The 15487-nt window shown below is 38.3% G+C and overlaps 1 protein-coding gene across 1 annotated transcript in view; it reads left to right on the top strand.

Moving 5' to 3' along the window:
• The window catches only part of LOC120790382 (inactive N-acetylated-alpha-linked acidic dipeptidase-like protein 2), a 458890-nt gene that overhangs the window by 197224 nt on the left and 246179 nt on the right, over window positions 1-15487 (top strand). Inside the window, exon 5 of the mRNA XM_040127816.1 lies at window positions 1719-1986. Coding sequence (XP_039983750.1) covers window positions 1719-1986 — 268 coding nt within the window. The remainder of the gene's footprint in view (window positions 1-1718; window positions 1987-15487) is intronic.

Raw genomic sequence — 15487 nt, 5'->3', positions numbered from 1 at the left:
CCTTAGCTGGATGGCGTATTTGTTCTTCACCACTGACCTGAATACCAGCCATTCCATTCTAGAAATGCCTTTATTGCTGAACTTTTAAGTCCAGTCTTCTTATATGCAGAACAATACATAAAGTAAACATCAAGAAAAAAACACACCAGCAGAGGAGACTCAAATAAGGCCTGGATCACATTTTATTGACATCTCTTTCCTGCAATTAGGAAAACGGGAATGACAGAGACTGACAGCTCCTGTAAGTAGTTTAGTGTTGCTGTTTAACATTTTATAATATTGCACCTATTTAAATTTGGTTCAATATCAGTTTGACTTTTTGACAGTAGATGACAAAGAGTTACCATGACTTCAATCAAAAGGGTTCAACAACGGTAACCACTTTATTTCAGGTGTGACATTTTAAGGCTTGTGCATGGTACAAGGGGTGCTTAAGGGTGCCCTGTGGAGTTTTCTTGTCAACAAACAAAAAGTTGTACAGCATTTACATTCAGTGTTACTCACCAAAACACACCGAGGGAGTCCTTGAGCTCTGACAAGTGTTGAATGTATTTGCTTCTTCATAAAACCAGTCAATTTTTCTTAAAAGTTTCATACCTGCATTATTTACATTTCACGTTTACTCGCAAGCAATCTCCTATAGAAATCATTCACTGACACACCTAATTCTAGGGTACCTAACAAAAGTTCACAAAAAATATAAAGATTAAAAGTAAAATTACTCAGTGATTCAGAGCAAAACTTAAAGCAAATAAAATGGCTGCCTTTATTTAACATCATTACAGAAGAGGTCCCTCAAAGTAAATTAAGTTAAATGAGTAACCTTCTTACAATAGAAAGCTGGGTCCAACAAAAACACATTATTCTCTTCCAAAGTTTGAAAAGTTTTGGGGTATGCCACATGAAATATTTGTTTTTCTTTTGTTTTCTTTTCTTTTGTCTGTACTCTTCTCTATTCTGTGTGTCGGGGGCTAATTTGAAAAAAGGTGATGTCACATAATCCCATAAACCAATCAGGATTTAGTAGCTTTGTATTAGAATGTGATAATAATTGATGGGTTGTTTGGAAACTGTCAGTCAAATCAATGAAATAGTTCCTCTCAAAGGCACACTGTCGTTGAGTTGGACAAACAGAATACTACCTGGACAATTTTTTGGTCGTCTTCTTTTTCAACTTTTTCTTTTAGACGTGTTGTGTCCCAAAATGTATATGGGATAGTATGACCATCATTATAGAACTGATCTGAGGGTAGTACTGTCTGTAGTGGCAAAGACAGAAATCGACTGCTTTTGGTACTTTTTCAGAAAACATCACTGCAGCTGAAAAGTTGATCCATTTACATGACCACAATATTGTCGTTTTAAGATCAGAATTCAGTATTTAGTTACATATGAAAGTCACAGTACATGGTGGCATTAATGAGATTTGGAGGAGGAGTCTTAGTGTCAGTATATGTATGATAACCTTCAGAACCCTAACAAATAGGCTCACGTAGACCCCAAAGCACAGGCTGTCAAAATTCTATATTTCTACAAGTATGCTTTTCTCAGGAAAAGGGAGTGCATTTTGGTGAGAATTTCTGGAAAACATCGAGATCTCAGTTAAACTCGAGGAACAAGGCAATAAAGTATAATAATTTGTTGTATTTTTAAGAAACTAATCCATAGAGTTGTATTGCATGATTTAATAAGCACCTCTCTTTCGCTCCTGCTTTCAGGTCTTTCTCCAGCCTGTCAGATGATAGCGAGGAAGCTAGAGCCAGGTACCTCTACAGGCAGTGGGTGGGACTCGGTTTGACCGATGTCCATCTGTCCAATCACACAGTCCTGCTCAGCCTGCCTGGTTCCACACCCAACACCATCACTTACAGGTCTAGTCACCAGTGTTTCCTACCAAATGGGATCCCCTGTGACCAGCGTGGACCAAATGACCTGCCGAAGCAGCAGTTCTCCTACGCAGCCTACTCTGCTGTTGGAAGTCTGCAGGTACTATTCTATACCCCTGTATTGACATTTCCTAAACCAAAGGTTACTTCACCCTTCTGGCTGCTGCACTCTCCTCCTGCCCCCCCCCCCTCACCACCGTCATATTGTCAGATTTTCTAAGTCTCCCTCCCCCGGCCAGCGAAGGGTCACCAGCAAAGGTCATAGGCAGAGGTTGTGGCTTTAAATGTGACAGCTTGGTGAACCACAGTTCAGGGTCCAAAGGTATCTCAGTGTAGTTATTTCTAACAAGTCAGACAAGGATAAAGATGATATTTATATTGTTATTTTCCGGTAGAATGTCAAACCGATTAGTTGCTTAAAGAAGTGTCCTCAAAAGACCTCTTTGTCTGCAACTTGTTTATTAAATCGTTTCAAAACAATTTTTTTATGTGCTAAAGAGCTGGGGATTTAAGGTTGTCTTGGCTTAATTTAGTTGCAATTTAAGGTATCCTCTAAAGCAGATGTGAATACAAATTCACCTGTATATGCATAAGCTTCTTTCATACTTCATCTGATGCACAGAAATTAAATCTACTGCAAACCATGATCTCTTTCTTTCTCATCAATATTTCACCTAGTCATCACTTAAGCATGTTTGAAACTGAATAATATGATGATATGATTTTTTTTTTAGCAAATAACGGTGATATAAGATTTCAAACTTCCTTATCTTAGGCTGGGAGCACACTTTAAGTTTAGTGAAACCTATAAAGATTAGACATCCCACACATGCAATAGGCTTGACAATGGGTAGACTTTGATTAGAGTTGTGTCAAGAGGAACCCCCTGAAATCTCATGAGTATGAATTGTCATGTTCCTGTACCAAAACAAAAATAGATGTCTCTTAAAAACAGTTTGCCTCATTAATTTCTCCTGAAATTTGTGTGGAAAAGGCAAAGAAATATAAAGTAAACTGTGTCATTTGGAAATTATGCGGAGAAAGCTAAATTAAAGGCCAACTTCAGGTGAGCTTTGGCTCTGCCCTGAAACCTAACGAATGAAGATTATAAAAAAATACCCTCACACTGACTGCACACTGCATTGTACTATCCTTCTGCTACATGTTGTCCCGATTTCAGATATACAAATCAAACATGTTTGAAGGAATTTTTATGTATGTAGGAGTTTATCACAGTGGTTCCCAATCTTCTATTATAATTATTTGTCTGAAAAAGTAGTTCACATCCATGATTAATCTTAATTATTTTACTGGCAGGGCCTTGGCTGAAAAAAAAGACCGCCCCGCACCTGTCTGAAGAAATTAATACACATTTAGGAAACTAAAATATTGAGGGAGAAAGAGCGGACACGCATCATCACAAAGCAAGACTAAATATTTAATGAGGAAATTGTTGGAAATTTCATCGAGCAAGAGTGAATGGATGCATCAGAACCTTTTATTATTGATTTCAGCCGGCGACAGTGATTGATCAATCACACTGAACACAGCAGAATGTCACAATGTGATTTAAAAAGACCTCTTAGTTTTTACCAGTTGGAAAATACAAAATAAACAAACCAATAAAGTTTGATGTTCATTAGCTGGACACCGACCAGTGTCCACCTGTCCGCATCTGATGAGCCTCATCATATTTTCAGTCCATTCAAACTTCTTTATGCTTTGCTGTTGTACTAAAGCATTTCCTCATCCTTCACCCGGCCCCCCCTGTTGTAACTCTAACACCCCCAGAGGGCAAGCTAATCAGTTTGGTAACCACTGTTTTGATGCAACTTTTTCAAAATCTTAGCAATTACTTTGGTAAGTACAATGTAACTGATAGAACTGATGAAAAAAAAACGTTGTTTACCTTTAAAATCATCCTAATAAGAAACTCTGGATCAGAGTCATTGACTACTACACACTGTATTGATTTATCTTCTAAGATAGGATGCCGGACCGAAAGGTAAATTGTGCAACAACCGTGTGTACCCCTTTAAATACAATTAAACAAAGTACATGTCAGTTAATTATAGTGAAAAATTAAACCTTAAATTAAAACTTCAAAAATTTGAATGAGTTATTGGAATTATAAATCATACCAATTTCGAATATTCTTGGGAAGAAGGAAAGAAAACAGTGTGCATTTGAATGCAATACTTGATATCGCAAAAATGCACATTGCAGAATGACACTGTGTATTCACTGGATTTAAGTGGGTTATACTCAAGAGGATATTTTTTTTATAAATAGAACAGAAGGAAAAATTTTCTTGGTACAGTGCCTCAGGCCATCTTTTCCAGACAAGAGGTAGTTCACACACATAATACATCTGACTTTTAAAAGAACAGACTTCGTGATTAGAACGGCACCAGCAAATTCAATGCAGAAGCCGTAAAAATCTTCAACATGGTATTTATGTCATGCTAGATGCACTGTAAATTTTCCACCATCCTGCAGGAGTGTGAAGGTTAATAGAAGTCATTATGCATGTAGTCCTCCTGCACTACCCAGCAGACACACACACACACACACACACACACAAAGAAATACAGTTATACTATTTTTATACTCTACTTCTCTGTATCCCAAGAACAGAGAAAAGGGTTGAAGGAGATGCTTGTTATTCCCTTGAGCCCCTGCCCAGCCTGAGGGCAGATGAAAAGTTGGAGTGTGTCTCTGAATACCAAGTTTTCCTCCTTTTCTCTCCCTTTCTCTTCCCTCGCTCTCTTTTCCCCGCTTTGCTCGATCCATCCAGCTGTCCACTCGTCGGAGTCTACCCATAGGAGGGTCACAGTCATCCATCACTAGATTATTTCCTATCTCCGTTCCTGCACACTACCTTGAATTAAGTGGCAGTTTGCTGGATCTAAACATGGCTTTCAGACAATTAAGTATGGCGTCTGTGAAGGATGGATGGTGGCCCAGAGCAAGTATACTGGGCTAATAAGTCCTGCTGTTGGTGGCACTGTTTTGCTGGTGCTGCAGGAACTATGCTCTGACACACACACACACTTGTGTGCCTGCAAACACACACACACACACATAAGGACAACAGAAAGATCAAGGAAGAAGTTTGCATTATTTTCTTGGTGTATAATATCGTTACAGGTGCTGCATGCGTATCTGTTTTCACTTGTCATGAAACCAGATCCTTCACTTGCCACCAATGTATCTCTATCCAGTCATGCTATGTGATGTTCAGAAGCAATAATTAATTAATTAATAATTAATTAATAATTATCCACGATGATTTGTGGTATGATGTGTTTGATTGGAAGGGGAGGGGTTTACCAAGGGGATTACATGTGCTGTCTGTATAGCAGAGGAAAAAATCAGAGAAAGGCTATGATATTTTCTTACAAATTATTATTGAGATACAACTGGTAAAGAAACCTCCTGTAAATGTAAGTTGCAAAGAGACTAATTTATGCGTGAATTTATTGTATACAGATCAGTGCATATGTATGGCTTAAATATACTATGAGGTGGAAAAACTCAAGAGGGTTCATAGTGAGGAGTTACTTTTGAAAGAGACTGTGCTCCTATAAGTTGTCTGTGCATGAAGCTTATTAAGACTCATAGTTACGTTTTATTGTTAGGGCTGTCTCTAGCAGCTGTAGTAATTATGTCAGAAGCAAAAGGAGATGTCTGGTGACTTTGGAAATCAAGCCACAAAGTCTGCGTAGGGAATATGTTGGGGTGGATTGATGGGTTGATAAAACGTTGGCCTTTGACACAGGGGACTGCTATTTGTTTCCCTTTTGAAACCGATAGTCAGTACCTGTTTCTTTTATCCATGACCATTCCACAACCCTTACCATGTGTTTATTATTGTAACCGTGACAACAAAGGCCTGGCACACCTGCTCCTGGACCAGTACTATAGTTGTATTAGAGGGTATCGATAAATAACTTTATATAGTTGTTTAGGTTGGAGGATTTATTGTTTTGAAAAGTCCATCAGGTGTCATGGAGAAAAATAATAATTTGTGTACACAAATTAATAAATCATACTGTCAAGTTAATAATTTCACAAAATTTCTATTTTGTGCTCTCGAATTGTTTATTTTTGTGCTCAAATTTTACTGTCAAATTATTTATTCCCTGCTCTTAAATTCCTGATTCATAAACATAGCACAAATACAGTCCTGTTTTAAATTATTGGCACCACTAAATTTTAAGTACAGAATTTAGAATATCTAATAAAGAAAAAGCTTTCATATAGTGAAATAAAAAATAGACATAAAATGTGCACTTGACGCAATTATTGGCAACCTTTTGATAAATTAGTTATCAAAGACTTACCTGTGCTTATTTTTCAGTGTTCACATGACCTGAATTAACCATGGAATTATGTTTTTTACTGCATATAAAGGGGTTGATTGTTTCCAGTTTCCTTTCCACAATGACGAAGACAAGAGAGCTGTGTGGGAGCATCAGACATGTTATTATCAAAAAACATAACAATTCCAAAGGCTACAATGCATCGCCAAAGATCTTGAAATCCTGGTTGTAACGTTATCAAGAAGTTTCACTTTCATAAAGACCCTTCCGGGGTGTGGTGCTGAGAAGAAACTCAATGAGATCATTCTGAGAAGGATGACGCAGATTGTGGAAAAAACACCACGCAAGACATCTAAAGGGCTTGTGGCTGACCTGGAGCAATCTGGAGTGGTGGTTTCACCGTACCATACGCCGCACACTGCACACCAAGAATGGTTCCACGCGCAAAGGCCAGAAAATACACTATTGAAAGAAAGGCACAAAAGGGCAAGACCTATGTTTCCAAAAACTTTAATAGATAAGCCACACTCTGTCTGGAGTAAGGTTCTATAGTTTGTTTATTGGTGACAAAATGAAGCCATAAAGGAGCAGAGTGACATATGTCCTTTTACGCTGATTTAAAACCAGTTGCACTGCTGCATTCTGCACCATGTGTAAGGGTTTCACCGTGTGTGAAGGGAGACAGCGTCAGAAGGGAACTGCAGTAGCCGAGAAAAGAACCATGGCCTGTACCAAGAGTTCGGAGGCGTACTAAGTCAGGTTAGGCCTGATTTTTCAGCAAAGCTGCACGACCCGGAGACAGATGCAACATGGTCAGAGAAGGATAGCTGGTCATAAAACATGACACCCAATTTTCACACGACCTTGGTTGGGTTAAGAGATGGGTTAAGGCAGATTAGGTGTTGATATTGTGATGGATAGATTGATTGACCGGGGTGACTGAAGAGTTCAGTCTTAGAGACGTTTAGTTGGAAGTTGCATTCCTTCATCCATGTGTAAATGTCTGAGACAGGGTGAGATCCATGCCGAGACCGTGTGGTCACCTCGTGGGAATGACAGGTATAGATGGGTGTTGTCTGTGTATCAGTGATATGAGAAGCCACGTGAGTGGATAACACAACTACAACTCACCCATGGGTACATCTTGATATAAATATTACATGCAACTGCAGTGAGCAGTAGTTAATGAGCAGAGAAAAGAGGATTTTTTTAACTTAACCTTTTTTAACTGCTTAAGACCTTAACTGGATTCTGAGTTAGCTGGGTTACTGCATATAAGCAACCATAAATAGTATCTTCTGATGTGACACCTCTATCAGACTCAGAAGTGATAACTGTTGGACAGAGTGGATATAATGGGGTTTGACCCTGTGACCTTCTATTTACAGGGCAGTTTTTCCAGGCCACCAGCCCCACTATCGCTTGCTTGGAAAACATACTCTCATCAGGCACTACATATAAATTGCTCGAACACTGTAATGTACCATACCATGTGGTATGTATGTGCAATTTTTGTAGTGGGAAAGAACATGTTGTATAAGCAGAGCCCAGAACTTTATTTTGTTTGCTTTTATGGTTCAGTTTACAAGTAAATTGGACTGTTTTATTTGTAGCCTTCATTTTGCAGAACACAAGATAAACAGGAAACAAGATGCATGGCTATTTTTATGATGTAGAATAGGAAATAACCAGTAATGAAGAATAGGGGAATATGTGGGAAATGACACCAGAGACAGAACCAGTTGTCACAGGAGATGTAGGACTTGTAAAGAACACACTGAGAAAATTCACGAGCAGGATCCAAGGCAACATCAACATCCATGAGGTATACAAAATCCTCCCGGCACAGTACACATTCACCAGAGGGTGTAATCCATCAAGTGAAGCGAGAGCCCAGCCTCCCCGCAGAGCCTCAGGACCATCTGGTCGCAGCTGTAAGGACATGTAAGATCATGTAAGACACACCTGAATAAGTTGGTAGATGTTCTTGGACATTTTGCCTGAGTATATAAGAATAACTCCAGTCATTTAGCCTGGTGCTTTAAATGTGATATTAATCATGCAGCTTAAATATGAACATTTATTATATTCAGTCAGTTTGCCTGTCTAAATACCTTTAACTGGTTACTTTAAAATGACAACTAAATATAATTGTGCCCTTGGTTGACTGATCAAATTGTAAATGTTGTTTAAAATATCTTACATAGTGTATTTCTCTCCAGAGCCAATTTACTCCCTCTTAGTCTAAGAGCTATATGGAGAGAAACTTGACCAGATTTATCATGGCCCCTACAGTGTAATAGCAAAGAAATAATGATGTTATGGGCTCCTTCATTCTCTAATAATTTCCAAAGGAATTTATATAAAGTTATTTGCAAAGTTTCCTTGAAGGTTATGTAATTATGTACTTATTTTGTGAAAAAGGAGGGGGGAAGTACATATATAGTATAGTTGACAAGTAAAAGCCATAAAACCATTTAGTAGTTGAAACCAGAAATTGTATCATAATTTCCAGCATTCTGCAGTCTGTACGTAATTTTGCACACTGCCATTTAATGGTGTATAATGAAATATATTCTATTTTATCTATTATTTTATACTATCCACCTGTTGACACAAAAGTGTTCCAATACTACTTGGTTACATTTTTTCTTGACATGAATTATTTATGTAGAAGACACAATCTATTCACTTCAAACCACATCAAATCCAGCTGGATGCAAATGTCAAAGTCAAAGGTAAGCTGGGGTAAAGGCACTAGCTTCATTACGTGACTCAACATCACAACATCAAAAAGCTCACTGATGCTTTATAAATGCTCACTTTTAAGCCTCCCTAGGATAGGTTGTGTGGGAAAGCCTCTGACAAATTCAACACAACTATAGTAAAGTACTTGTCCTCAGCCCTCCCCTGTCCTCTTTCATGTCTTCTCTCCTTTTTCACCTTTCAACTCTTCTCTTCTTCCTTTTTTTTGGATAACTTCCCATTTTCCATCTTTGGCCAGTACACTAATGAAAAACTGGTTTTGAGTGTTAAATAGTCAAGGCATATTGCCAAGAATAACTGAAGTTCTTTGAATACATGTGTCCCAGATGGGCTTTGGTATTGGTTGTCCTTTTAAAGCTTTGTCCTCACTCTCTGGCAACACTGACATGGGCCACTGCCCCCTGAACTCTGAACAAGGGGCAAGCTGGACATAAAAAACAAGGAAAATCACTAACCTGTAAACCATTTTTCTAACTGGAGAATTAGAAAGAGCATCCAGGATGAGTGAATAGGAGGATGGCTCACACCCTGCTGCCTGGTAAAGAAGAGTTGAGTGCTGGCACCTCAAACCAATGAAGGAGGAGAAGAAGAAGAGGTTAAGGACAGCCTGACTTTAGATTTGGCTAATCCCTTATTCACCTTACCTAAAGTAGGAGCATTCTATGCCCCACCCTAGGTGAGGTGCCTCTGCGAAATGCTGGCCTATCCACTGAGACAGCCTTGGGTATAGAGTGTATTTGAGTGGTTGGGAACTTTATTCTATGAGGAAAGATGTAATGGCAGAGATGCTGCCCTTTATTAGAAACTACTTTTGGCCTTCTGCTATAAAAAGCTAGAAGGACAAATGGGGTCACCCTCACTGCTACTCCCAGAGTCACAACTAATGACAAGACAAGAGGAATACGTGGGATGTTGATCAGTTTCTTGACTGACAGGACATTGCTGCTTTTGGAGCAGGATAATGGCTGGTCATGGTGATGGTCACAATCTCTCTCTGGAGGACTTCTGCTGTGGAAAGGTCACAGAAAGGACACAGATGGGAACCCAGCTGCTCTGAAGTCTTATCTACAGCACTGAGTTGGTTTGTAGGGATTGAAAGTCTGAGCCAAAGAAGAGGAGTGAGGAGGACTTTATGGAGAGCAGCACAAAAGATTCTTCCTTTGTCAAAACTTAAGGTTTAGGACATCAAGGTATCACTGATCTCATGGACTAAAACTTGAAGATTTCATTGGAAGACAGCTCAGGGAGGTGAATGCAGGAGATGCTTGATAAAACTGCTGAGAGAGGCTGGCAGAATAGAACCAGAGCGAGAGCGGTCAAAGAGCTCACACTAGCAATCTATACTTCTGGAAGGCAAACAAAGCCAAGCCAGTGAGTGCAGGGGTCTAACCATGACTGTATCTTCCTCCTGAAGGTTATCCCCTGTCCCTCATCTGACTCTACAGTAGGTTGCTATGGCTTGGTTCGGGTCCCAGTGTATCTCTTGTACTGTATCCAAGGTCTACAATCAAACCCCTTTCATTGTATCCCATCCCCCAGTATACTGCCTATATTAGTGCTGCATCTTTAATGTATTGTGCAGAATTGCACACACAGTAGTGATGTTGAGAACTCTCTGTGGGGCAGTAGCAGTGATGGAAGAAGTATTCAGATCCTTTACTTAAGTAAAAGTACGATGACATCAATGTAAAAATACGCCATTACAAGTAAAAGTACATGAAAAATCCTACTTAAGTAAAAGTACATTAGCAGTAAAATGTGTTTAAAGTATAAAAGTGAAAGCATGGTTTGGTCCCTCTGACTGATATATTATTATATAGGACCCAGTAGCCCCACATTCTCTCCCTCCCCATGCATCCAGTCACATATCTCTTTGTTTCCATACTCACACTCCCTACATCTTCTCGGTTTACCACCCACGTCCACATGCATAAAAACACCCACACACATTTTTATATCTGCTGACACACAAAGAGCCCACGCTACCAATTATAAATACCCCATTACAAATAAAGCATAATATTTTTTTCACTAGTTCTACATATGCTTTTTGCTCCAGAGAGCGTACTGAAAAGATCCAGCTATCCAGCAATATGTGAGTACGTGTTTGATAGCTTACAGGTACATATATATATATATATATATATGTACACTCTTGCATTCCTAACCACACACTAAAAATATGCAGGATTGGACTCCTCCGTGTAAACTGTCCTGTTGGAACAATCAGAACTCAAAAAATTATATGTTAATGAACGGTTAATTATATCCGAACAGACTAAACTATTTAATAACCTAATTAATCTGGAAGCCTGGCTATATTATTTGGCTTAGTCAAAGCTTTTCACTCACTTACAATATCATAGCATCTTTCAAAAGTGAATCATAAAATACTAAAATACATCTTTCTGTAATGGATGCTAAATTCATTTCTGGTATAGCCAAATAGAGTTAAAGGCAATATCCAGACAGAAGTATTCCAAACCTGTCTCCCACAAGGCCAAACATGGATCTTATTGCATTTAATATAGTATACTGTTCTTCAGTCTAAAAAATTAGTTAATAGACAGGTTTTAAATTAACAAAACACTTGAGCTGCCTAATCCCTGATCATCCATGATGCTTTTCAGATATTAAAGTATACTGATAAGATCTGTAGTTAAGGTAATTGGGGTTATTTAGAAACTACTCCTATGCCATCATACTTATCGTCACATAAATCATGGCTCCCATTAATATGAACTCTGCCTCTTAGAGCATAATGAAGTTCTTGCAGTTTCAAGAAAAACTGTTTTTCCACATTAATATGCAAATATAAGCACATTTGCTCCTGATTCTAATAAAATCATCTCTGCTAAGGGCAGGCTGACTTGAGATTATGAATATTCTGCAGCTACTGTCTCCACAAGAATGAATTCATACGAATGTGAGTACATACAGTAAAAACAGGCACACGCATCATGCTAAAAAATGATCTTATACCAAGTCGCATGTTGGAGGTCTTGTATTGTATACTCTGCTTAATGACCCTGACCCTCTAACAAGAGTTGGCAATTGTAAGTCAAAAGAAATGTGGCTGAGCCACATTACACAGCATCTTAGCGGCACTTCTGTTTAATTAAAAAGTGCTGTGTAATTACCAGTATAACTTCTGAGAAAAGTGTTTTGAAATAGTAGAAAAAATACATATTTTTCCTCTTAAAAAACCATATATTACAAATAAATAAAGAGACACCTTTTCCCACGTTATATTGCAGTAGTCCATGTCCGTCATTCTGTGCGTATAATCCAAAGACCAACAGAAAAAAGTAATATTATTTTAAATCAACTTAAAAAATTTAAAAACAGTGGTTTGTCTTTGTAGGTGGGTATTCTGTGTTTCCCATGTTTTCCTATATGCTCGCCTTTGTGCACTGCTACAGTACTTCACTCATACGTAACCAAAAAGCAGCCAATCCAAGACCGATAAAATATTCTTTAATCCTGGTTTAAGTGTGTTTCGATTCAGTTTAGATGTTCATTTTCATGTACATGATGACAAAAGTAACTTTCCACAAAAACCCACCCTAGTTTTTGCCATTTGGGCAGTTAGGCAACACGCAGTCGTTCATGATTTGTTTTAAAGTTTCAATATACAATAATATGTTTATACTGCCAGCCAACTATAATAACACTGACAAAAGCCATGAATATGATTGTTATTTGACATTTTTCTTTCTGATGAACTTTAATACTGTGCTTTGGTGTATCCGCTTCATATTTGTGGTTCTGCATTTTGAGGATTAGCTACTTATAAGCATTTTAACTATACTCATCCATTTCATGCTTCATATCCCTCCTAGAAGCTCAAGGGTTCACTCCCAACGAGCACAGACCCACACACACACTGGGACGGCCTCTCATAGGAAAGACGCTAGCGATCTACAACACAGGTACTCAAAGGGTCATCAATGTGCTTTGAAGAATTTGAGGATGTTTCACTTCACAGTTTGATGAACTAGCACCAAAGCTCACACTGGTTTGCATGTGGCTTGATGTGACGTTCTCAAAGTAAAAAGTTGTCATACTATATGATTCCTGCTAAATCTTAAATGGTGGAGTATCTGGACTCTTACATTTTCTAAGGACCAGCCTGATCACTGCCACAAAACCCAGACAGTAATACTGTATTTTTCTATATAGTATTTCATTTAAGCCAGAATGACCTTCTGCCTTTCATCATTGGTGCTAGCATCATTTGATCTCTGCCATTTTGTTTGTCTCTTTTTTTTGTATGAAATGACAACTTTAATCAAAAAAACTGTATTTCTCAAATTCATTTTCAGTGTAGTTGAACCTATATCAATGTGCGGTAACTGGTTGCTTGTGAAGACTTTGAGAATGGCTTTCCCAACACTAGCCCTCTTTCAGCCTGCCGCTCCTTGTTGTCTGACATAATGACACTGTGACTGTGAACACACTTCATTTACTTGAAGTGATAAGAGTTAATTACAGGGTGGATTTGAGCAGCCTTCAATCAGTAGACTGCAGAAACAATCCATGACCTCTTCTGTCTCCTCCCTGCATGGCTGCTTTCCTTTTCTTCACTGTTTTCCCGTCCCTTCAAATGCTCAATATTCAGACAGAGGCTTTTTTTTCTTTTTGTATCCCTTCCTTAGCCTCTTACCCTACATTTTGCTGTAGATTAAGGTTTTCTCATGTAACAAATCACTCAGAATCACTCCTTGGAATCACTGAAAGTCAACCTAGGACTGAAAACACCTCAGCGTAAGACTTAAGAAATATTTATAAAGCCTCCTGCACTTACTTCCAGCCAGTGGAAAGACTACTCTTCTGAGAGTATGTGACTCTTCTGTTTCACCTATAGTAGAATTAGTAGTAGCACTTCGAAGTGCGCTATGACACAATGGTAAAAAACAACATGCAGAAAATAGTAATATTTTAGGTATTGTAGGTTTTATGTTTATAGGTAATTAACTTAAGTAGCTGGTTAAGACGGTTATATATGCAAAAACATAATGCCAAAATTAACAAGTAGCGTAATTGTACAATTCTGTTACATTCCATCGTGTGTTGTTAACTGTTTATCAAATTGTCATTGACATAGCTGGTTTAAAAAGGGAATGACTGGCAATCCACTTACATGGCTTAAAAATAAATGTATATGCATATCAAAGTAGTAAATAATTTGACTGAGATGCGTGAACTCATGCCTATATTATCAGCCCTATCCAACCGCATTGTTTTACACTGCCGATATTAGTGCTGCATCTTTAATGTATTGTGCAGAATTGCACACACAGTAGTGATGTTGAGAACTCTCTGTGGGGCAGTAGCAGTGATGGAAGAAGTATTTAGATCCTTTACTTAAGTAAAAGTACGATGACATCAATGTAAAAATACGCCATAACAAGTAAAAGTACATGAAAAATCCTACTTAAGTAAAAGTACATTAGTAGTAAAATGTGTTTAAAGTATAAAAGTGAAAGCACTGGTTTGGTCCCTCTGACTGATATATTATTATGTTTGACATTAGATCATCCATACTGAGGCATCAGTTTGTAGCAGCATGTTAATGCTGTAGCTACTAGAGGTGGAGCTACTGTGAACTATTTTATATACAGTTTTATATACAGGGACACCAGATAAATCTGAGCGGACGTGAGATGATTAATGGGAGAGGAAACCTCTCCATGGAGAAACTAGTATCTTCCACTTCATGTCGTCTCTATAATGTTACCCAGTGTTGGGAAATACATCATAACAATATGAACACATCCCTCAAATATTATAGCTCTACTATGATTTGTTTTAAATAAACAAGAATAATGTTGTTATATGTGTTATCATATAATATATGTTTACATATCTTTGTGAGGTACTGTATAGCAAGCAAAGTTTTATTTACTGCTGCTGAAGTGGTTGATGCGGATTGAATCATTATTATTGCAAAGATGTGAGGACATCAGTTTCTGCAGAGATAACTTGTCCTTCTCGACATCACACACGGTCAATCACAGAGTTGCCGTCAAAACTCTACCTTTTTTAACGAGCTCATTGTCCTCAAGTGTTCCCAAAACTTTGCTCCATGGTCTCCCTTGAATGCCATTTCCTGGCAGCTCTTTACAGGCCAAAGGATAAGCGGTATAGCTAATGGATGGATGGATGGGCATTAAATTTGACTAGCATGACTTTCAATGAAGAGTTTTAGTGGTTTATGCTGTTTAAAAACACCAGAAAGAATTTTAGCAAATACACTGCATATTGGTCAAAATTACTGGACACCGACAGAGTCCATCAAGATGTTTTGGCCTCCTTTATCATCCTTCAAAAACAGAAACAAAATCTCGTGTGAATGTCTGGCTGGGTTAAAAGGAAAAATTCATCATCCCAGCTGTGGAATGATGCTCACTGCTTCAGCCGTACAAAGGCCACTTACATATTTAATTCCATTACCTCGCTCAGATGAAATGAAAGGAAAAAAGCAGAGAGGAAGAAGAAAGATGGATC

The sequence above is a fragment of the Xiphias gladius genome, chromosome 6, assembly GCF_016859285.1.
Source record: "Xiphias gladius isolate SHS-SW01 ecotype Sanya breed wild chromosome 6, ASM1685928v1, whole genome shotgun sequence".
Classification (NCBI taxonomy): domain Eukaryota; kingdom Metazoa; phylum Chordata; class Actinopteri; order Istiophoriformes; family Xiphiidae; genus Xiphias; species Xiphias gladius.
Note: the sequence above shows the minus strand (reverse complement) of the source record. Positions and strands in the feature narration are given on the sequence as shown.